Raw genomic sequence first — 24,884 nt, 5'->3', positions numbered from 1 at the left:
GGTGTCCACCAGCGGGTACGGGGGTTGCCACCACGACTGGCACCGGCCACCTTACGACCACAGCTAGCAACAGCCGCCTCGACAATCGCAGAGTGGAACAAGGCCCACTCGGACTCAATGTCCCCCACTGCTCTCGGGACGTGGTCAAAGCTCTGCCGGAGGTGGGAGTTGAAGACCGTCTTGACAGGTTCTTCTGCCAGGCGTTCCCAGCAGACCCTCACTATGCGTTTGGGTCTGCCAGGTCTACGCGGCATGTTCCCTTGCCATCTGATCCAACTCACCACCAGGTGGTGATCAGTTGACAGCTCCGCCCCTCTCTTCACTCGGGTGTCCAAAACATACGGCCGCAGGTCAGATGATACGACTACAAAATCTATCATCGACCTGTGACCTAGGCTGCCCTGGTACCAAGTGTACCGGTGGGCATCCTTATGTTCGAACATGGTGTTCGTTATGGCCAAACTGCGGCTTGCACAGAAGTCCAATAACAAAACACCGCTCGAGTTCTGATCAGGTGGGCCGTTCCTCCCAATCACACCCCTCCAGGTCAAGCTGTCATTGCCCACGTGAGCATTGAAGTCCCCCAGCAGGACAATGGAGTCCCCTGATGGAGCACTATCTAGCACTCGTCCCAGTTTGTATGACATAAAACCACACCAGTCATTCTAAACAGAAGCTAAAGGTCTCTGATCGAGGGTCAAAATGACCTGAGCTCCAGATGGGTCAGGCAAATTTTACACTGTCATGTTGTGGGTGTCTGCTGTGACTGCATGGCAGGAGGAGAGGGTGCTGCTGCAGTGACACCGCAGCACTCCTGTACAAGAAGAAGAGCAAACGATTTTTTATATAGCGCCTCTCCAGAAAAAATCATGAGGGGTTTCACAATTACAAAAAAGATTTTTTAAAAAAGTTATAAAAAACAGGGAAAAAGGAAAATAACGAAGATTAAAAATGTGAAGGAAGACAAAAAACGAATAAGAATAATCATGGGATCCCAAGAAAGGTAAAATTGGTAGAAACAGCAGCATGAAAAGAAGGTAGTGATGAAGATTCAACAAAAGGTCACACCACAGCCAGCCTTAACAGATGAGTCCAGCTGATTTCTAAAGGAGACCACTGAGTCCACTGATCTCAGGCTCAAGGGGAGAGAGTTCCAGAGTCTGGGGGCCACAGCAGCAAATGATCTGTCACCCATCCACCCACCTCTTTTTTTGTACCTGCTTATGTGTTGGTGCCTATCTCTGGCAGTCTTCAGGCATGCAGGCGGGGTACACCCTGGACAGGTTGCCAGTCCATCGCAGGGCATGATCTGTCACCTTTGGTCTTTAGCTTGGTGCGCTACACAACCAGCAGGCTTTGATCACTAGACCTCAGGGACCTGTTGGGGGTGTAGAGACTGAGAAGATCACCAATGTACAATGGTGCTTGGTGAAGGAAGCTGTCAAACAGTGCTCACCCGGTGGGCCAAACCAGGAGGTGGCTGAGAACTGACTAGCCCAGGATGTGAACTAGCCTTTATTAACTAGTGTTTACAAATTTAGACAAATCAGAATTTGACAAGTTTAAAGGCATACCAAAATCCCTCAGACATCGCCCTTCATTCAAACACTTAGAAAGGTTATTTCACAATGTGAAGTAAAATCGTATTAAACATTACTGTGAAGTAAATGTTAAACATTAATAATAATATGATGTGTGAATATACTGATAGATTACATTAAATTCAACAATTACTAATCTGGTGTGATTTAAGCTCTGAAACAGATCATTACAGGAATAAAGCATTTATGTTAGCCCACCATTTATTCATGTTGAGTATTGAACACATTATTAAACACCTTTGGATTTAAACAGTGTCCATTCAACAAAGTATGATTATATAAACTTATGAAATTATAAAGTCATTTATGAGCCAGGGAGGACTAGCTTTATTCAAAGAGGATAGATAAGAAGTCCTGCGTCTTCTGCAGCCTTGACTTGCGACATACCACAGAAGTTAAGAATATTGGGGCAAGTTCATAGACTTCATATCAGCACCATGGTGTCAGACCGACCTGTATGAAGAAGTTTGGCCTGTAAGTTAAAAGTTACCTTTTGGTCATTTTGATGAAATACTTGGTCATTTGGTTTGCTTCACAACGTCTGATTTGTTTATTTTATTTACAAATTTTCACAAGCTAATGAATCTCAAGTTACATGGTAGACACAGTCAAAACACATAATTATTTTTCATTTAAAATGAAGTACAACTGTGTGATTCAGGGCTTAAGGCAAAGCAGATTAAAAAGTAATTTTAATGCTCCATTCACTTGCATTCTTTTTTTTTTTTTTTCATTCAGGAGACCCATGAGCTGGAAGGGGAGGAGACTTAAGCTTGGTTTATGCTTGACGCATTCACTTTCCGCGCGGTGATGCGGCTCGCGGATGGAACGTGCTTCACAATTCGCAGTGTTTATGGTTCGTGTGGCTCGTCTCTGCGGTGAGCCAATATTCTCCCAAACTGTAGGGGGCAGCATGGAGCTCTACGGCAAACATCCAACACTACACCATAGTAGAAGTAGAAATTACTGTTTACAACACGGCATTCCAGCATTTTTAACAGCGTTCTCGTCTTTTCCGACAGTGCGAGCTATTTCTCTCCAAGAATTATTAACATGTTGATCACGGTGATCTCTGAGAGCTGAATCATACAAATGTCTGTATTTATGAACCTCTGCCATACTAGTTCTTGCCGGTCCGCCATGTTTTTCTGCGTCCGTCCGTCAGCATGGTTAGAAATTTTCCGAGGTGCGCGTTGCTGAAATTCTGGGCCGTGCGGAGGCGCGGTGGAGGGGCGTGGTTGTTAAAATGACGCAAAATGACGCAACTTTTCCGCGCGGAGCTGTGCGGACCTCGCGGACGCGTCAAGCATAAACCAACATTTAGGCTCCCTGTTGAGCCATGAAGCCAAATGTATTCTTTCTGTTCATTAACATTACTATAACTTGTATTACCAACTTGTGTTTTGTAGTCTGTTCCAGAAAATTACCAAACAATTCTGACAAACAGATTGTCCTCATGGTACGATGACACAGGTCAGCATTCTGAAATGCCACAATTTATCTAACAATCAATGTGAGGAATAATTTCTTCAATTTATTCTTTACAAAAAAAAACTTCCATCTTTGTGCTCTGATTTTGTAATGGGACTGTAGAACATGATGGTAATCTTAAAAAAAAAAAAAAGACTGAGAAATCAGACCTAAAAATGTTACCCTAATTTCCCAAGATGGTGGTCAGTTCAGCAGGGACTGACAGGAGTTATGTTTACCCATGACCTATGCATTTCAATAAGCCATGTGGAATCTATGGCTTATTGGCATTTGAATGAATGGTCAAGCCAGCTTTAAGGTAATTGTCTCATTAAAAAGGAAACAGAAAATCATCATCTGCGTTGTTCAGCTGTATAAATTAACAGTTACACAGAAAATTACCACCATAATTAACTGTAAATAGCCTCCCTTTGTCTTCTTTGTTGAGCAAAAGGAACTCATTATTACCTGCCCAGTTTGCCTTCTGTAAGCTCTTCTGAAAGGGTTTCTGAAAACAGTCAGAATTTAAATCTGGGCCTTGAAAGAAGGAGCATAAGCTTTTTCAGCTTTGTACTTTTAGGATGTTATAATACACACGTGGTGCTGATTTAAAAGCAGTGGTGGCTGGTGAAAAATATTTTTGGTGGGGCTGTGCTATTTTTTATTTTTAAACAAACTTGTGCTTTCTGAGCTTTGTGCACAACTTCACTATTTCCTGAATTAAGCACAGCTATTTTATTTCCTGTCTTACATCATTGGACAAACTGATTAATCCAGGTGTGTCTGACTATTGGCACGCTGCCTTGCGGACCAAGGTTGAAAAATACTGCATTAAATTGCACATAAAATAACATGACCATAAATGGTAAATAGGCAATGCAAGAGGCAAGTAACAAAAACATTTTGTTTAATTTCAACATTTGAGTGAACACCAAAAATTATGAGCAGGTCACTGTTACAGTAATGGTAGTAAACACTACTTAGACAAAATGCCAGAAATTTACACTGTTAAATATTTCTGGAGTGTTGTGCCAAGGTCAACTTTATACAAAGATCAAGTGGATGCATTTGTGTGTGTGTGTTACCTCATTTGTACAGAAATTTTGCCCTTCTGTCCTTCTGAGTGGCAAAGCTCTCGATTAGCTTTTTATTGAAGTCAGGAATGTTTGTGACAAGCTTTTTTTCCATGGAGAGCATGGCAAGAGCATTCAGCCCATCCTGTGTCATGGTGTTCCTCAGAATAGTCTTAATCCTCTTTAAAGTAGACAAATAAAAAAACAACAGATAAGTACATAGGAAACACTTTCATAGGAAATAATGTCATCAGTATCCTCTTACAAATGTCATATTTCCCAGTTTTTGGGACAATAAAACATTTCTGATTCTCAATCAGATGTTTTTACATTTGAGGTAGTGTTTGAGGACCAAACTGACATCAGATCAGTCTCGTTCTCAGTTCAAACCTGCTGGAACTAATGGGAAAGTCAGGAGGAATCAAACCTATTCTCGATCTTTCCGCTTAGAGGCAGTACAACACTTCTCCCTGTTGACCATCTGACAGGTTCTGAGTTATATGTATCCAGGAAATCATTTCACCCACATCAACCTGAGAGATGCCGATTTTCACATTCCGGTGATACCAAAACACAGGAGAGTCCTGCGTTTTTCCTTCACTGGAGCTCAGTTTCAGTGGAACATACTTCCTTTTGGGCTTTCCCTTGCACCGTGTGCCTCAAGGTGGCACTCCAACCAGTATGTACCAAGGGCATGAAAATCCTCTTTCTAGATGATCCCCTGCTTCTGACCTGCTCCAAGTCCGATGCAGACTCGGGGACGTTGGCAGAACTTCAGGTTCGGGTTTTCCATACACGGGGAGGTGAGTTTGATAACTCCTCCTCAGGTGATTCTTGGGAGTGGAACTGAACTCCGGGATCATGGAAGAGCACTTGTCACAGTCCAGGATTATGGACCTAACTGCGATTCTCAGGCACAGGCGCACGTCACTCTGTGACAGCACTGACAGTCATTAAACTGATGAGCATGATGAGACGCATTCAACATTGGCTCTGACGTCTCAAGGTTCGCCTGATCCACCACAAGCGTTACTTCTTGTCCGCTCCTTCCTCAGTGAGGAGGGATCTGCAACATCAGACCCTGAGAAGAGGAGTCCCGCCTGGCTGCGTGGCCTCCCATGCCTCAATATTTACAGTCTCATTCTGTCAGGATGGGTGGGACTACATGTTTGTCCCATTCAGTGGGCGACAGCTGGCCTCCACGAATTCATGCGCGCCTGAATGTTAGAAGTCCTGATGATCCACAAAGCGATTCACCACTTTGCATCTCTGCTCCAATCCACAATGTTGTTGGTCACTCGGACAACCAAGTCGCAAATGTGAACCGCTAAGGCGGGGTTCACTCTGCCATGCCTCTGTGGGTAGCCAGAACGCTTCTGTGCTGGGCTCATACACCCATTCTGTCTATAAAAGCGGTTTGCAGCCTGGGCATTTTGACTGTTAAAGCAGACATCATGTTCAGATGTGGCCCACATCCTCTGGGGTGGCATCACCACCCCAATCTCGTGTCTCTTTTTGGGAGAGTTTCGGGGATGTGGCTGTGAATCTGCTTGGTCTTGCGAGAACACACTCTGCAGACTGTGGTTCTCTTTGAGCTCACAAGTTGACTCCTGTTTGGTATGGACACTTTAACCTACGAATCATGGCTCAGGCTCCTACTTTACATTTTTCCCCGGTCCTGCTAATTCCCAGCCTCTTGGTATGAATTGGGCAGGTACAGCTATCAATTGTTCTGGTAGCCCCTCAACGCAGCGCAGCTCCTTGGTCTTCGGAACTGCAGCTGTTGGTGACAGCGCATCTGTGGCACCTGGTTTGGAGGGAGGATGCGCTCCTGCAAGCAGGCGGAGCCGTCAGACACCCACAAATCCTGAATCTACGTTTGTGGGTTTGATTGCTAAACGGTTCCACTCTGTGTCTCTTGGTCTATCATCCGATATGATCCAGACCATTCAGAATGCTCGCTTGTCATCCGCAGTGGTCTCATATTCTGCTAAATGGGCTGCATTTCTGCGCTTATGTGAGGAGTGTACTTGATCTCCTCTCCTGCCCATTAGCCAGCATTCTGTCTTTCGTACTGATGCTGACACACAAATGTGTGACTCGGCACTGGGATCTGGCTGTGGTTCTGCGCGGGCTGTCCCAGGCTTCCTTTGAACCTTTGGACCAGGTTTCAATGAAGGTTTTGTTCCTCAAAACCACATTGTTGCTGGATTTGACATCATTTGAGAGAATTAGTGACCTAACTCTTCTCTCTGTCTTGCCATCTTGTCTCAGGAACTAGAATGATGGGTGTACAGCTGTTCTCTGACCCAAACCCAGCGTTCTACCCTAAAGAGTATCACAGTGCCTGAACCATTTCTCTGGTGGGGTACTCCTTCCCCTCATGTGTCAGAGCAAGGTGCTGCATCCCACCTGCTATGCCTAGTGCGTGCACTCAGACTCTTAAGTCTTTCGCATAGCTTAGCTACGCACTCCGCAGCAGCTGTTTGCTCACTACAGTGATTGTTCCATAGAGCAAGCTCTGTTATCTCAGCGTCTGTCACATTGGCTGTGTGACGTCATCACAAGTGCTCATGCTTCATCTGGCTTGGACGCTCCAGTCAGATTAAAAGTACATTCTAATCAGGTGGTTTCTTCCTCTGTGGCATTGCGGGCTGGAATGTCTGTAGCAGACATATGCATGGCTGCTTCATGGTCTTCACCACCTGTTTTACCTCAGAGATGTGTCCACCAGCCTCATTACTAATGTGGTGCTAAGGTACAGCTCAGCTTAATCACAGCTGTCGCTGAAAGTTCTTATCAGAAGCTTTGCAGTTTCGTTTTTGTCATCCTTGTTTCTTAAACACCCTTGTTGACATCTCCTTACAATATGTGACATTGTGCCCTCTTGGTTGTGACAGTTTCTCCCTCACCAGTTGCTGGTCAACCTTGGCGTTCATTCTCATCAGCTATGCGCTTTCATATGCTGTCATCATGTCCTCCAGCTGTTCTCTCACGTTTACGCCCGCCAACAGCTGTAGAGCCAACAGCTGGTGGAGCCTCTGAGTCCGCTCAGGTTTGGTTCTGAACCAGTGTGGCATTGACTATATCTGGCTCCGCCTTTAATCCAATAGGCGATGGCTTAAAGGGCAGAGCTATACGAAATAGAACGTTGATTACGTTTTGTAAACCCAGATTCTATGAGTATAGCGTAGCCCTTCAAGCATCCAGGCCCCACTGGTTCTTTGGGCTCAATAAGACTTATGGAGACGAGCTATGCTCGCTGGACCCTTTTCTGGGGCCAGGACCCACCTAGGAGGCGGGCGTACATTAAAGCTCTTCAATGATTGGTTAAGAGGGATGGGATTAATCCAATAGCCGATGGCTTAAAGGGCAATGCTATTGTAAGGTTATGAAGTTCATGGTTTTCAACTCCATACAGCTGGCCCCTGGGCACAATAACACCGTGTAGAAAAACCAAGGTCGGGTTGTTCCTCAGACTGTTTACATTCCAGGAGAAGAGTCCGAAGGAGAAGAAGAAGCTTTACCTAATCAAAGTACTTTATTTGTGATTAAAATTATTAAGCAAAACAGATGTTGATCAACAATAATCAAGTGAATGATCTGTGAAATAAATATGTCATGAATTATGTTTAATGAAACCAGGACTACGGTGCAGACATACTGATCCTCATCTCCATAGAAACGCATGACACATTGTTCCAACCAATCAGAGCTTTCGGCTGCCGCAGGAGAATCTGGTGTTGACTTCAAGTGTCCAATCTACTTTACTGAAACTTATCAACAAGTCAGAGATATAGAACAAGGCAACGCCATTTTAAGTCAGTTCCATTTTGACTTCAGTTCTATTCACCATCATCCTAAAGACAAGCGCAGCCTGGCCGGATGCGTTTTCTTTAAACTAAGAACTGTGAAACGGGAGATTTCCGTCGTTTAACAACCAGACGACGTCCTTTCAAAATAAGAGCAACTGCTGACGCTGCTGAATCGTACCGGGCCGACCCTCCAGACGGGTTTTGAAACGTTGTGACCGCTGCACCGACAGCTCCATCGTACATCCGAGGTTTCCAGACCTGGCAATTCCTGATCTACTTGGGAGACCCCACTGGGTACGTACACGGCAAAATAGCGGCTCATGTCATCACTTTATAAGCCTCGTGATATCTAGTCATAACAAAGACGACCAGATTCGATTACGTCATCCTAGAGAATCTGAACCAGACCCACACACACACACACACGCACCAACACAACATCCGAATCCATTCTCATCCATCACAGAGTAGTCCTGGTAGATTGTTTAGAATTTATAATTCAGAAATTAAAGATTCTCAAACGATCCCATATATCTCTCTTTTCTTGTCTCAAAGTCAATACAGAGTGTTTAATTAAACTCCCTGATGATAAAAACACCCTATTCTTCTGTTTATAAAAGTGAACTACTAACAGTGTATTAAAATACAACTTTGGTTAGTTACATCACTTTGATTCCGTTACACTATACTCATAGAATCCAGGGTTGCAAAATGTAACCAACGTTGTTAGCCTCAAGGGCAACATGCCGATTATCACTTGTAAGTCACTTTGGACAAAAGTGTCTGCTAAATACGTAAACATAAACATAAACATTTAGCATGATGAGCTTTGCCATCCATCCATTTTCATCTGCTCATCTGGGGATGGGTTGAGTCGGCAGCAGCCTAAGCAGAGAGGCCCTTCTCCTCAGCCAGCTTCTCCAGAGGAATCCTAAGGCGTTCCCTGGCCAGCAGAGAAACATAGTCCCTCCAGCATGTCCTAGGTCTTCTTTTAGGTCTTCTCCCAGTTGGACATGTCCGGAAAACCTCACCAGGGAGGGAGGCACCCTAACCACATGCCCAAGCCACTTCAACTAGCTCCTCTTGACAAGAAGGAGCAGCGGTTCTATCCCGAACCCCTCCCGGATGTCCAAGTTTCTCACCCTATCTCTAAGGGAGAGCCCAGCCACCATGCAGAGAAAACTCATTTTGGTCGCTCATATCTGTGATCGCATTCTTTCAGTCACTACCCAAAACCCGACCGGTAAAACGTCTTCAGGCTCAGCTCTCACTTCAACACAGCAGACCGGTATGACGCCTGCATCACTGCAGACGCAGCACCAATTCACTTATCGATCTCGTGCTCATCTTTCCCTCACTCATGAACAAGACCCCGAGATAACTCCTTCACTTGAGGCAGGACCTCATCCCTGACCTGGGCCCTTTCTGACCCAGGACCATGGTCTCAGATTTAGAGCAGCTGACTCTCATCCCAGCTGCTTCACACTACTCCAGCAAAAGCTGGAGATCACAATCTGATGAAGCCAACAGGACAACATCACTGATATCTAACTTTCAATTTTTATATGCTGTTCAATGTTTGACATATATCTGCCTTTTGAATATTTTGGTTCTGTTAATTAGGAGAAAAGTCCAATAAAGAAGAAACGAGGAGTCCCAAACCTTTAGAATATTACTGTGTCCTTAAATCTCATTATGGCCGTTTGACCCAAACGTCTCTAAAAAAAAAACTTATTGAATTTTCTTTGGCTGTAGAAATGATTGTTTGTTTCTTGAAAGCCTGTGAAACTTTGCAGGGAAATCCTAAATGACCTGACAAACAAGATGCATCAGGATGTAGATTTACATGAGGGCAGACATTGGAACAAGCAAGACTGGAGCAAGCCTGTCAGTGAAAAGAAAAGGCTTACCCCTCTCAAAACCATCCACTTGTGTCAGCACTTTGTGTGCTTATTTCTTTTGGGTAAATATGTTTCAGAGATGCTGGAGCTTTTCAACTGAGAACAGGCAGCAGCATTCAGTCAGTAAGTGGATCGCCTCTGTTGCTTTCCTGGTGAGTGAACGCTGGCGCGTCTGGCTGCCGCTGCTCACCGGTTGTTAGTTGTTTTTACATTATTTTTATAAATTTTTATACATTTTTATGCTATTATGTGCTATTTTGGATGCCTACCTGAACTGTTATTCGAACCTTTTCGAAAACCTTCCCATCTGACTGAAATAACTGCCTGTCTAAGGGGCTTAAACACGCTCGCTCAGCCTCAACAGTCAAACAAAGATGTGGATCCACGGCTTATGGGTGTGGTCCGTGCTCACCTGGGTCGTCTTGTCCATCGTCTACTACCCAGTGACTGCTCTTCTTCAATATTCTGCTCACGAACTTTAATGGCTGCGCTTTTCCCTGCCGGTTCCTCCACCAGCGGCCCTGCATCTCCATCCAGACATTGCCTTCCAGCCACGCCGCAGAAACATTCATCGAGGATCCCGACGGAGTTTCTGTGTCTAAGAGTCTGGCGCAGTCATGGACGTAATTTTGGGGGGGGACAGGGGGGACATGTCCCCCCCACTTTTTCCAAAGTCAAGTTTTGACCCCTGCACTTTTTACCATCCAAAAACAATATTACGCAATATTAAATTGACACTGGTTGAGCTCTAGGACCAAGCGGACCATTAGAACATACTGTAAAGACACCCCCCCCCCCCCCACCCCGTGTCCCCCCCACTTCTAAAGTGAAAATTCCATCCTTGGGCGCAGTCAACTCCTTCTGGTCCAAAACCCGCCGTCCTTCCCATACAAAGACCCGAACTGCCAACCACCGCATGCTAGCCCACCTAGCCAGGTCGACTGAGCACACGATCAAACACGGCAACTCCACCATCAACTTCGGCCTACTGAACATTCGCTCTCTTACGGGAAAAGGGCATCTCGTCCACGATCTCCTTTCTGACCATAAACTTGACTTTCTCTGCTTGAATGAAACTTGGCAACACCCAAATAATGACTTTATTTCACTCAATAACTCCATTCCGCCTGAGTTTGTTTACATCTGTAAACCGCGGGAGTCAGGGAGGGGTGGAGGTCTCGCGATAATTCACCGGAAGCAGTGGAAAGTCTCTCCAGTCTTTGCTCCATCCTTCCACTCATTTGAATGCAGCGCACTACAACTCCCTGGATCCACTCCCACCATCATTTGTACTGTCTACTGCCCACCTAAGCCGAATAAGGACTTCTTAAATGACTTTACTGCTCTCCTCACTCACCTTTCCATACTCTCTCCCAATCTGATAATCACTGGTGACTTTAACATTCACATGGATGAAAATAATCTTCTTACAGAGACTTTACTTCCTGTTTAGATAGTTTTGGACTCAAACAGCATATCAACTTCCCCACTCACTCCAAAGGCCATATTCTGCATCTGGTCTGCTGTTCGGGTATTACCCCAGCCCAGTGCATAGCCAGTTCTTTTCCTCTTTCAGATCATATGTTAATCATGTTTAATGTAACTATAAAGGCCTCTAAAACCCTTATCCCTCGCAATATTGCTTTTAGAAAAATCAACAATATAAATCTTGATGCATTCTCCTCTGCAATTTCTGATCTACAGCCTGCTCACATTACCTCATCACCCGAGGATCTTGTTTTTAACTATATTTTAATCTAAATAACGTTCTCAATACTTTTGCCCCAATTAAGCAAAGATCTGGCTCATTTAACCGCTCAGCACCTTGGTTTAACTACGACCTTCGTTGTCTTTAATCCGAAGGACGCAGATTGGAACGTTTGTCTAAGAAAACCGGCCTCACTATCCATAAAGCTCTATATAAGAATCACTTATTGCATTATAAAGACTCCATTCACACAGCTAAATCGGTTTACTATTCTAATTTAATCAGCTCGAGTGAAGGTAACTCCAAGACCTTTTTTTCTCTGTTCTCCAAAATTACAAAGCCTCCTGATTTATTGCTTAACAGTATGGTTTCCTCTGACTATTGCAACTCCCTCATGTCCTTCTTCGCATCCAAAATCTCAGATATTCACCAACAACTCCATGCTACTAGAGATCCTGTTTCAGAAGTTGAACCCATCCTTACAACTCCGAGTCATTTATTCTCAAGTTTCAGTCTCCCCTCTGCAACTGAGATGTCAAATTTAATCAGGGAATCCAAATCATCCATCTGTCTGCTTGACCCTCTCCCCACAGTGATACTTAAAGCCTGTCTTCCATCATTGGTTCCTCTCATATCCACCATCATTTAATCTTCCCTCAGTACCGGAGTTGTTCCTGCAGCATTAAACACTGCCTGTATTACTCCGATTCTCAAAAAGCCCGGTGCAGATCCCCCCAACTTTGATAATCTTAGTCTAATATCTAAATTACCATTTATTTCCAAAATCCTTGAAAAAGTTGTTGCTTCTCAGCTTCACTCATATCTCAATTCTCATAATCTATATGAACAATTCCAATCTGGTTTCAGACCACAACACAGCACAGAGACAGCACTAGCAAAAATCACAAATGATCTACTAATGGCAGCAGACTCAGGCCATCTCTCCATTCTGGTTTTACTAGATCTAAGTGCTGCATTTGACACCATTTCTCACAGCATACTTCTCAAAAGATCAGCATCTATCGGCATTAGTCACACATCCCTAGCCTGGTTCACCTCATACATATCGGATCGTACTCAGTTCACTCAACTTCGGTCTCACTCTTCTAGTTCTTCCCCGGTTACTGCAGGAGTTCCCCAAGGCTCAGTTCTAGGCCCTCTTTTATTTATCATCTATTTGCTCCCCTTGGTCACATTTTCCACAAATACAACGTTGATTTTCACTGTTATGCTGATGACACCCAACTGTACATTTCCTCCAATCAAAATGCATCCCTTCCACCAATCTCCCTCTCTAACTGTCTATCTGAAATTAGATCTTGGCTCTCTCAGAACCTACATAAACTAAACAGCAATAAAACGGAACTCCTACTCATTGGCACCGCTTCTGTTTTAAAAAAATTCTCCCAACTTCTCTATCAATATTGACAACTCAACACTTCACCCATCCTTACAGGTAAAAAGTTTTGGTGTCATACTAGATGGTACACTTTCATTCCAATCTCACATTAACCATGTTACTCGAGTTGCATATTACCATCTTCGCAATATCATCGGACTCCGTCCTTTTCTCACGCCTCATGCTGCTGCAATCCTCGTTCATAGTCTCATCGCCTCTCACGTCGACTACTGTAATTCCCTTCTATTTGGTCTCCCAACTAAATCCCTTCATAAACTCCAACTTCTCCAGAACTCTGCAGCACGCATCATTACTGGGACCCCCTCAAGAAATCACATCACTCCTGTTCTTAAAAACCTACACTGGTTGCCAATAGAAACCAGGATCATATACAAGATCCTACTACTTACATTTAAATCTATACATAGCATGGCTCAACTTTATCTATGTAATTTACTAACTATTGCAACCACTTCCCGATCTCTTAGATCCTCTTCTGCACTTCATCTGGTTCAACCTCGAGCTCGCCTTACCACCATGGGAAGCAGAGCTTTCAGTTGCTCTGCTCCACGGCTCTGGAACTCACTTCCCTCTGCCATTAGAAATACGGACTCTTTTCCATTATTCAAGGCACACCTCAAAACCCACTTATTCAAACAAGTTTATTCCCTTTAGACCTAGACTTTAGAATTGTTTCAAATTGTTATGTATTTTGTTTGATCTTATTGCCCTATCTAACCTCTGTTGTTTTTTGTTTTTATCTTTGTAAGGTGACCTTGGGTTTGAGAAAGGCACCCTCAAATAAAATGTGTTATTATTATTATTATTATTACATTGTCAGAGGGGGAGACAGGCCCCACCCGTATCTCTTATCCAGACTACTCAGGTGTTAACATATATCAGTTCTCATGTGAGCTGTCTGGTACACCGCCTTACAGGCACAATCCCATTTCAAGCTCTGTGCTTTATCACCTTGATGACCTGTAATTTATCTCGCTTCAGTGCGAGCTGCTGTTGCACGAACAATCCCCCATTCAGAGTCCTTGTGTGGGTTTGAGCTCCTCAACAAACAACCAAGTACTGCTCGACAGATACAGCTGTTAGTGGTTGCGATTTTGTGTCAAAAAGATTAAGACCATCGATAAATGTTTCTTAGCGAGTCCCTTTTGGCTTTCTAATGGATCCACTGGGAATAACGTACATGCCATTAGGATGGGAGCTCAGACTCAAGGGATAAACAGCCTGTGGGGAAATACCCACTGAGACTTGGACAGAAACTGCCCTCCTCCAACATTGTATCACCAATATATCTAACATACACTCAGGACCTTGCTCTCTGCTGCAAATACCACTTGAGAGTCAAGAGCTGAATGAATGTAGCAGAAATCTGCCAATTCACAGGGAGTTACAAGAAGTAATGGACTGTTGCATATTTTGTTCACCAGGTGCACTCAAGGGCAAAGCTAATGAGACATGAACACAACCAAATCAAACAGCATTTATTTGTCATCAAGTGTTTTGGATTTTGAGTTGGTTTCCTAAACACGCCGGTATGCTGGTATTGTCTGAAAACAAATGAAATTTTTACTCCTACACTCTAAGTAGGACAAATAATAAAAAAGGAGTTTGGGGTATATACAATTGCCTTTAAAGCCCAGGCAAGCAGGCCTTATATCTCGTGCTCAAAGTTTTGATTCCACATTCCTTCAACAGATTTCCTTCATTAGCAGGGAGGCCCAGACTTCCTTCTCCCCAGCCACTTAGACCAGCTATTCCGGGCGAATTCCAAGGAGTTCCCTGGTCAGATGAGAAACAAAGTCTCTCCAGCATGTCCAGTGTCTTCCTTTAGGTCTCCCCCTGGTTGGACGTGCCCAGAAAACCTCACAGGAGACATCCTGACCAGATGCCCGAGCCACCTCAACTAGATCCTTTTGATGTGGAGGAGCAGCAGATCTACTTTCAGCCCCTCCCAGATGACTTCTCACCCTATCTCTAAGGGAGAGCCCAGCCACCCTGTGGAGAAAACTAATTTTGCCCATTTGGAGCCACTATCTCATACTTTCGGTCACTACCCAAAGCTTGTGTCCATAGATTTAGTTTGTGTTGACAATCCTGGATGAGATTATCTTAATATGTTACTGAAGACAACAGTCAAAGAACCTCTTGGTTAACCTTCAATTAGATTGAAGAAGCAGAATTTGCAGGCTTGAGTCTTGTGTGTAATTAAATATATATATTTGTGAATTATTTTTATCAGCTGTCACCTTTCACCCAATACTTGAATATTATATTTCTAAATTAGGGTTTTGTCGCTTTGAATAAACATTCTGAAATTTGACTTTCTATAGATCTAAATCTGTTTAATCTGTTCTAACATAAAACTATTATAAGATAATGTCTCTTTAATCTCATCTGGATCAAAAATCTGCACTAAAACATTTTATCTCACATCAAAGTGTTTTTTTTTTCATTACTGTTTCTAATATTTTGTGAAAGCCTGCCAGATACACAGTTATGTAAAGAATTTCCTCTGATCCAGTTTTGCACATCCAAACAGCTTCCTCCAATAGCATTGTACTTGTAATCTGCTCTTCATCTGACAAGATTTACTGTTATGAGTAAAATATTCTTATCTCATTTTCCACCCTTGAAATAAATTCCACAGATCCTCAGCTGGGATTGTAGCAAGTGTTTGAATTTTCCCGTGGGATTGTATGTTTTTGTTTCTAAAGAAATAAATCAGATGTTATTTTTAAAAGAGTTCCAGTAAAATGTGTGTTTGTTTGCAGCTTTTGATGTCACCACAACCATGTGCACTTTTTGTCAGACCTACATCAGACTCTTCCTACCCTGTGATGGGAAAATGACCCGTCAAAACATCTAATCCTCTGTTGATCCTTGATGCTTTCTTTCATCACTTCTTCCTCAAGCTCATCCATCTGTTGTTATTATTATTATTATTATTAGTAGTAGTAGTAGTAGTAGTAGTAATATTATTATTAATAAGTAATTAACCTATACAAATAATTGGTTTCTGATTGAAATTAAGTCTTCTTTTGCTTTTTTTTTTATTTAGGACAAAATTATCAAATTTCAGCCTTTTGAATTTAGACGTCTTTTTTTTGGTGGCATCTCCCTCACTGAAAAAAATCTGCTGTTTTTTTTTCACGTCAGAATACTGAAAAAAATCTCTGCTTTTATGCTAATATATTCGGAGGGATTGTGGTGTTATGGGATTCTAAAAAACGTTGCTCCGCCTCTCTCTGCGCTCTCTGGTACTCATCTCATCCAAATATAGTTCTCCATCTGCAAAGGCAAACAAAACCAAGTAGGATCTGCTCGTTTTCTTGCAGCCAAATTAATTTCCAATTTGGCTGGTTCTCACAGTTGGATTATGTCATGATTGCCCATAACAATCAATGCCTGCAGAATGAAGTGGTGCATCATCATAACCTTGAAAGACCTTCACTGGCAGCGTAAAAAGAGTCAAGGGGCCTCTGTGTCATAACTGTGCAGAGAGCAGCCCCTGTTGACCACATTGAGAGAAGGATTTTTATGTATGTGCACATGCTTTAAAGTAGTGGAAGATATTTTATTCCTGATGCATCTTCATTGATTTAATTTTGCACACAAATAAAGTAATTTGGGCTTCCCCAAAGATTCTAGAGATGGTAATTCCAACATCTACTATCTACATTATCTACAACATGAAGGGCTTTATGCTCTAAAATAAATAAATGGAGAAAACCCCAGTGAAAATAATATGTCCAAACAAAATCTCTGAATGTGTACAAGTGAAAAAAAAATTATAGAATGAAAAAAAGATACACTGAATGTTTGACTTTATCAGTGGGCTATAATCAAACTGCAGATTACAGTCCTCATTTATATTTGAAATCCCAAAGTTAATGTTTTGTAAAGATATAAACAAAAGTACTGATCTTCAGAAGGAGTTTGTATTTTATTTTTCAGATTTACACAATTTTATTTTAGAAAAAAAATGGCAAAAATATCACATTTTCTAAATCTGAAATATTACTTTGGTACAGCTAATTTCTGTCCACTAATATAATCAATTTATTTACAATATTAGCTAAATATTATTAATATAAAATGGAATGAAGTACAAAATCCCCATCATTTTATAATTTCAAACAACTGATCTAAATGCATATTCTCTCTATTGCCAAAAGAAATAGTCAGAGAATTGGAAAAAACAACGAATTGTCTAAAATAAATTAATTTAATTTCATTAGCAGATTTCTTTGTATTTTTGTTAAATAGTTTCGTTGTATATCAATAAAGTTGGCAATGAACGGTTGAAATAATTTTATTTTGAAATCTGTCGTTTTACACGCAACTTCCGTTTTCCTTCTGCGTGTTTCTCGCTTGTGCTCCAGGACTGTGTTGTTGCTGCTGTCCAACGTAAATAATCATGTCTATAGAAGTGGAATCTGCGGAGTAAGTACTTCTTTACGTGTCCTGTTAATCTTATTTGTTTTTTTTTTAAATAAAAATCTAGCTAATACCACCACACTAGATGACGGTATTTGCGTTAAGGCCTTTCGTTCTGAGCTGCAGCAAACTAACGTTAGCACCTTAAGCTAGCATGCTAACGTAAGTCTTCTAAAGGTGCATTTTGTGTTCTAGAATGGCCAAGTTGGATAGTTTTCTAGTAAAAATTGTTCAGTGTAATTTTTATAATTAAAATAGTTTGTTCTGTCTGTGGTCATGTTTCTACTGACCTGAGTAAGTTCGTTTGGAAGACGAATTAGCTTCAGCTAACGTTCCACAGTCATTCTGCTGTGTAAACTTGGGCTGCACAAGTGTAATTTAGGGTCGAAAATACAAATGCTGCTTCTTGCTGTAACACGTACTCTTAGTTTGTAGAAGTTGTTGAAAGAAGACGTGTAACGATCTAAATGTCTTTAATAAACAGCTGAGTTTATAGTTTGGTCAAAACTGCTAGAGGCCTGTCCATATTTCGTATAAATCCCATTTCTTTAAGTTGATTTTATCCATAGATCACTTATTTCTAAGTTATGTTTTTTGGTCCATCACACTTTTTAACTGAATTGTTGCCCCGTCTGTCGGGGATACTTGTGTCACACTGTTTGCTCATTGAATTCTGTATCATCAGCATGGTTTCTGTGTGATGTTTTGTTTTATTCCAGCGTGGTGCGTCTTATTATGCAGTACTTAAAGGAAAACAACCTGCACAGAACTCTGGCCACACTGCAAGAGGAGACCACAGTATCTCTGAACACTGTGGACAGTATAGAGAGCTTTGTGGCAGACATCAACAGTGGCCACTGGGACACTGTTCTACAAGCCATCCAGTCCCTCAAGCTGCCAGATAAAACCTTGGTAGATCTTTATGAACAGGTGAGGTTTGGATGTATTGTTCAGCATATTGCTTAGTGCTATTCCCTCGGCACTCATAAAGTTAAAAACCTATAATAATTTTTTTGTTTTATGAAGAAATCAAAGTAAACAGGTTTGTGAAAAGCTGGCTGACAGAAAGGACGTTGTTCTTTTTGCTCATGTTCACTGTAATCTTAATAAAGGTTAGAAAAACATACAGTGCAGATTTTAAAATAATGCTAGGGAGACTTAATCTGGACAGTCACCGCATGATTAAATTATTTTAATTTTAATTAATAATTTTACCTCAGTAGTTTTTTCTTCTGCTGTCCATTCTTATTACACAGTATTTTATCATGTAGCTGTTTATTAAAATGTCTTTGTTGTGCCCTGACCAGGTTGTCTTAGAGCTTATTGAGCTGAGAGAGCTTGGTGCAGCCCGTTCTCTCCTAAGACAGACGGACCCCATGATTATGCTGAAACAGACTCAGCCAGAGAGATACATCCACCTGGAGAACCTGCTGGCTCGCTCTTACTTTGATCCTAGAGAGGTGAGTTCAGAGCCTGATGTATTCTTGGTTTATTTCCATGATGTCACATTGGCATCAGTGGGTCTTGGGAGTCACTTTAGTTTTTCTTGGAACTCACTGAGAACCTCACTCACTCTGGTTCCAACAGATTCTCATAGCACAATTATTTTCTTTTGAAATTTTTTTAAAGGGATCATTTTAATAGTTAGATTGCTCTTTAACAATAGGAAACCAGAGCTTGGAGGTGTGAAACCACTCAAAAATATCTAACTTTGAATTTTTATTCATGCTCATGCATTAAAGTGCATTAAAGCTGGGGTGCATAGTTTAGATGTATTACAGTAATTTAAAATGCTTAAATTTGACTATCCAACACTGTTCTATGAAATAAAGTAGGTACCGGTAATCTTTCATAATTTAGATTTCTTCTGGGTCCCTCTCCTGGCCTCTACAGCTCAGCGAATCATTTATGCGAGCCTAGAGGGTTGACCATCGACATAGATGGTGTTGACCATTAGAGCTGCATATCCACGAGAGGGAGCTGTCAATCAACGCGAGTGAACCCCAGGTCTGAGCATGCACTACGGGGTCACTCACTCAGCTCACCGGCCTGCATTTAATTTATGTTAGTCTGTAAACTTCAAGCTAACGGTGGAAGAGTAAGGATGGGGAAGGAAAAGGAATTTAGCTTTTGTGTTTTAGAGCTGAGTGATCAGCATAGCATTCAACCTTGCACTAATTTAGACTGTTGATTTAGCCTGCTGTATCATTAGCACAGGTGTGCTACCATCACCAGATTCCCGTTGGTTTTAAATGTTTCCCTGCTTAAATGATACATGTTTGATGCAGAACTCTAATTAGACCATTCAACAGGTGTTAGAATCAGGTGTGTTTGAGCAGGGAAATTAAAAAAGTTACTTGTCTGTTAGCACTAAACGTGCCATTTGGGTTAGCAGTGTGAGGCGGGGCTTTCAGCTCTTTCCAGAAGGAGAGGGGGAGAAGGGATGGGAGCTATAGCGGCGCAGATTTCAAAATCTCTTCTTCCTCTCTTTGATGTCACGATACAGACCACAGCTTTAAATTAATGTATAACAATTTTATAATTAAATATATATGGTTTAATTATGCTGGTGAAACTCTTTCCAGGCATACCCAGATGGCAGCAGTAAGGAGAAGCGTCGTGCAGCCATCGCTCATGCGCTGGCAGGAGAGGTCAGCGTGGTCCCCCCCTCCCGTCTCATGGCTCTGCTGGGGCAGGTGAGTAATTTCAGGTGCTTTTTTGCAAGCTGGAAATTGGAAGAGGTTTATTTGAATCTTAGTCCACCAGACATTTTAGCAGATGAACAATAATGACATTTAATGTGGATTTGTTTTCTTCAGGCTCTGAAATGGCAGCAGCATCAAGGTCTCCTGCCCCCTGGTGTGACTATTGACTTGTTCAGGGGTAAAGCTGCTGTGAAAGATGTAGAGGAGGAGCGCTTCCCCACTCAGCTAAGCAGACACATAAAGGTATACACACACACACACACTCTCTCTCCAGACATAAATAGTTGCCTCACTGATTCAAACAGTTCATCCAACCCTGCTGAGTTACCCCGGTTTCACACTGCAAGCATCAGCGGAATGGAACAGCAGCGGAGCGGCTCACTCGCGAACTTCAAAGCAGTCCTTTTCACACCGGGAGTCTTGGCCGCAGCACGGCTTCCTCGCTGTACCCGCGAGATTCTAAAATCTCTCATTGAGAGATCACAACCCCCGCAAGGAATCACACCGTTGCACTTCTCAAAAGAAACTGATGGTTATCAAAGCCGTTCGGTCACACGTGCTGACGTAAGTTATAAATAACATTGCAACGTTGCATTTTATTTTGAAAATAACTGGGGATTTTATACTGAAACCGTGTGTGGTTTCCTGTCTCGCACTATGTGAACTGCGGAAATTGGCGTGTCCCAGAAGTGGCTCACGGAAAAAATAGAACTTGATCCTATCTTTAGCGGCGTGGCATGCCGCTTCTGGGATGTGCCGGCAAATTGCCGTGTCGCGGCTGGTTTGAAACACTCCATAGTCTATATTTGGATTCTATTTGAAGCAGTGCAGCTTCGCTTCCGTTCCGTTCCGCTGATGCTTGCAGTGTGAAACCGGGGTTAGGCTAACAGTCAGAATGAGTGTTAGTGTATTGTTTTAAGTGTTCGGATGTGAGATGTTTGTCCCTTTGTGCAGTTTGGACAGAAATCTCATGTGGAGTGTTCCCGTTTCTCCCCGGATGGTCAGTATCTGGTCACTGGTTCTGTGGACGGCTTTATTGAAGTCTGGAATTTCACAACTGGCAAAATCAGAAAGGTAGAAAGAGCCTCCTGATTCACTGCTTCTTCTAGATGACACCCGTCCTCCCCCACCCCCCCCCCCCCCCCCCCCCGAATTAATGCAGGGTGTGTTGTGTTGTTTAGGATCTGAAGTATCAGGCTCAGGATAACTTCATGATGATGGACGATGCTGTGTTGTGCATGTGCTTCAGTCGGGACACTGAGATGTTAGCCACAGGAGCCCAAGATGGAAAGATTAAGGTAAACTCTGTTTGGGTTTCATTACTAACTTATCTAACTCGTCTTATCAATGTTAGTAGTAACTGATTCTGCTCATTTACACAGTTTAAAAGAAAAAAACCTCTAGACTTTGAGCCGGTCTCTGGTTTAAACACTCGCTGCTCTTCTGTTTGTAGGTTTGGAAGATCCAGAGTGGCCAGTGTCTGAGGAGGTTTGAGCGTGCCCACAGTAAAGGCGTGACTTGTGTCAGTTTCTGTAAGGACATCAGCCAGCTGCTCAGCGCCTCCTTCGACCAGACCATCAGGTAAACTCCTAACACGTTTCAGTTGTGTCTCGGGGTTTTCCCTTTAATGTTTTAATTCTGTCTGTCTTGTTCAAGAATCCACGGACTAAAGTCGGGAAAATCTCTGAAGGAGTTCCGTGGTCACACCTCGTTTGTCAATGAGGCCACTTTCACCCCAGATGGTCATCACATCATCAGTGCTTCTTCTGACGGAACAGTCAAAGTAAGATAGATTTAACTGCTTCTTGTTCAGCATCATCTCCTTTTATAACAGCTTTGTTTGTCTTCCCCCTCTTTAGGTGTGGAACGTGAAGACCACCGAGTGCACCAGCACCTTTAAACCTCTCGGCACATCAGCCGGCACCGACATCACTGTCAACAATGTCCTCCTGCTGCCTAAGAACCCAGAGCATTTCGTTGTGTGTAACCGCTCCAACACTGTTGTGATTATGAACATGCAGGGACAGGTGAGTCCTAACCTGTACACATCAGTGTTTTAGTTACTGTGAGCAGTTTGTTCAAAAGGGTTTTTGCTGAAAGAAAGTAGTGTTTGTACCTGTCCTTTTGACGTGTGCTTTTTGTGCAGATTGTGAGGAGTTTCAGCTCCGGTAAGAGGGAAGGTGGTGACTTTGTGTGCTGCACTCTGTCGCCCCGCGGTGAGTGGATCTACTGCGTGGGTGAAGACTTTGTGCTGTACTGTTTCAGCACAGTCACAGGCAAACTGGAGAGAACACTGACGGTACGTTTCTGCACCCAGACATGCATCAGAGACCAAAGATGGGACAGAATACCTGCTTATTAAAGTTAGATGATGGTCAGATGTTCCTGTAGAGTTTGTTCTGCAGGTTTAAACCAGAAATGGATCCATCCTTTGCCTCATTTGATCAAACACATCCTTTTTTTTACCTGCTCCATTTTACAGGGTTTTATTTATTTGTTTTAGAGGATTTTATGTATAAGTGTTAAAATTCCCCTTTGGGGCATCACCGTGCGTGTCTAGAGCTGCTGTTCTCTAAATCTGGGTTCTGGTCTGTTTCTGGACTGAAGTCAATCTGGATCTTTAGTAAGATGTGTCATTCTTAAGTTTATTTATTCTTTTAATAGCAATGCAGAATCGAGATTAATGTGTAACCATGGCAACGTTAACAGCCAGCACACTCATGATGCAACATTGACACACTTACAGGTTTATTAACGGGCTGCAGTCCTGCATCATCAGAGATCATGTCATGTCACCATGACAATACGTAAAAGTGCAAACAGAAACAAAAGGTAGACTCAGAAAGAAACATTTGAACGGATTTATTTCTTCCTGGACCAGTACAGGTTCCATGGTTCATGTTTGCTCAGTTTCCCGGCTAATTCCCAAAAACCTTCTAACCTTTATTGTCAAAAGTTAGATCATCTCAGATTCACAAGCAAACCGCTGTAGCCAACCTTTTCTACTTCATTTGTAAGTTTAGATCCTGTGTTATCCTTCTAGCTCGCTAGTTTTTTCCAGGTTTCTATTGAACCTTCAGAATAGGGCTGGGCCATGTGGCCTAAAATCAATATCACGATATATTGATGATTTCACCTCGATAACAATAGATGGACGATAACTACAGTTATGCGCAGAAACAAAAGTTGTCCACTAGATGGGGCTGTCACACGTATAACATTGAGTCACATTTTTATGTGACTCAACGTGGTACAGCTTCTTAAAGGGACATGAACATTGCTAACCTACACACCTTTTCTTTTTTTTTTTAATCAAATCTATTGACGCGGGGAAAATTCTCGATAAGAGTCAGAAATTTAGATAAGGATACATTTTCGATTTATTGCCCAGCCCTACTTCAGAACCATTCTTTCACAATAATGCTTTATCCTGTGTATCTGAAATGTTGTGGTTATTTCTCATGGTTGGGTCTTCTAGGTTCACGAGAAGGATGTAATTGGCATTGCCCACCACCCCCACCAGAACCTCATCGCCACATACAGCGAGGACGGCCTGCTGAAGCTCTGGAAGCCTTAAAGCTCATCGGGAGTCTGGACTTTCTCACTCTGGACCATTCTGTGTTCCTTCTGGGTTTTATTTTAGTTTTGTTGTCATTCTCCCTCAGTGCCCTTGGGATGATCCAAATGGACTTGAACATTTTACGGGAACACCATCCGTTCTGTTCAGTTTGAAAATGGTAGCGTGGAAAAAAAGAATAAAGGCTGTACAGTTTTTTTAGTACTTTTGTATGATTAAGAACACAAGTGTTAAAGGCTGTTTGCTGTGTTTCACTCAGCCTGTGGGACGCTTTACTGTGTTAAATATAAACAATACAAAAGATTCAAATGAAGTTTCAATCTGTGACTTTCCTGTTCTACTAGCATGCAACAGCGGAACGTTCTCTTAGTAACACAGCATTGGCTTTGCTGTGAAGCTCTAGAAATATCAGTAGATGTCTGTATGGTGAGGAAATCATTCAAAATGTCAACCAGAACAATTAATTTCATAAACCTCCAGATAATTCAAATAAAGTCCTTTTGTAGTTATGAGTGTCACATTATCGGTCACATTATCGGTCTGTTTAAACATAAAGGCTTCTGCTGAGCTACATCTGACTTCTCTGGGTTTATCAGAGGAAAACAAAGTTTTGAAAATGACAGTTTGTGTAAATATACTTTTAGTATTTTTTTTTAATCTTTGGATTTAAAGGCATCTTAGGATAAAGTCACATTTCCTTTAGTTTTTCTCATATTTACATGTGGCTTTTTTCACTTAGACATGTTTTTTTTACTGAGATCTTATGTTGATCAGTAAGATTTTTATTTAGTGTCTTGTTTTATAATTTTATTTGCCTTCATATGAATTTTCCATATTTGAAACCCTGATTTTATGAATAAGAAGGTCCAAATCCTGTCCTGCGTAACATCTGTGTGAAAAAAAATTAAAGCCTTTTAATGAACCTAGAGAAAGCTGGCTTCTGTCAAAAGCTGAATCTCACAGAACTGAAGGGAAGATTTTGTGTCTTTCAGGCTTACAACAATGAAATCCTTACAGTACAAATGCAACTTAAAACCTATCTAGCCATGGTCAACGAGTAGAAGAAAAATCAGCAGGTTAGTTTCTCTGTAACAAGTCAGATTTTGTGTAATTTAGTTGTGTAAAGAGCTGGCTGGAGCTGCTCAGCAGGAAATGTCAGGTTTTGCTGCATGAGCTGAGA

General features: G+C 42.2%; 1 protein-coding gene across 1 annotated transcript; it reads left to right on the top strand.

Moving 5' to 3' along the window:
- Positions 1-17,314: 17,314 nt before the first annotated feature.
- Positions 17,315-24,213, top strand: smu1a (SMU1 DNA replication regulator and spliceosomal factor a). Its single transcript, XM_015951807.3, has 12 exons — positions 17,315-17,428; positions 18,142-18,352; positions 18,730-18,882; positions 20,008-20,118; positions 20,242-20,370; positions 21,082-21,201; positions 21,309-21,425; positions 21,581-21,708; positions 21,784-21,910; positions 21,987-22,154; positions 22,274-22,426; positions 23,606-24,213. The coding sequence occupies exons 1-12, from the start codon at positions 17,403-17,405 to the stop codon at positions 23,702-23,704; spliced, it is 1,542 nt and encodes a 513-aa protein (XP_015807293.1). The 5' UTR covers positions 17,315-17,402; the 3' UTR covers positions 23,705-24,213.
- Positions 24,214-24,884: the final 671 nt, after the last annotated feature.

The sequence above is a fragment of the Nothobranchius furzeri genome, chromosome 1 (genome assembly GCF_043380555.1).
Source record: "Nothobranchius furzeri strain GRZ-AD chromosome 1, NfurGRZ-RIMD1, whole genome shotgun sequence".
Classification (NCBI taxonomy): domain Eukaryota; kingdom Metazoa; phylum Chordata; class Actinopteri; order Cyprinodontiformes; family Nothobranchiidae; genus Nothobranchius; species Nothobranchius furzeri.
This window is presented reverse-complemented; position numbering and strand designations above follow the sequence as displayed.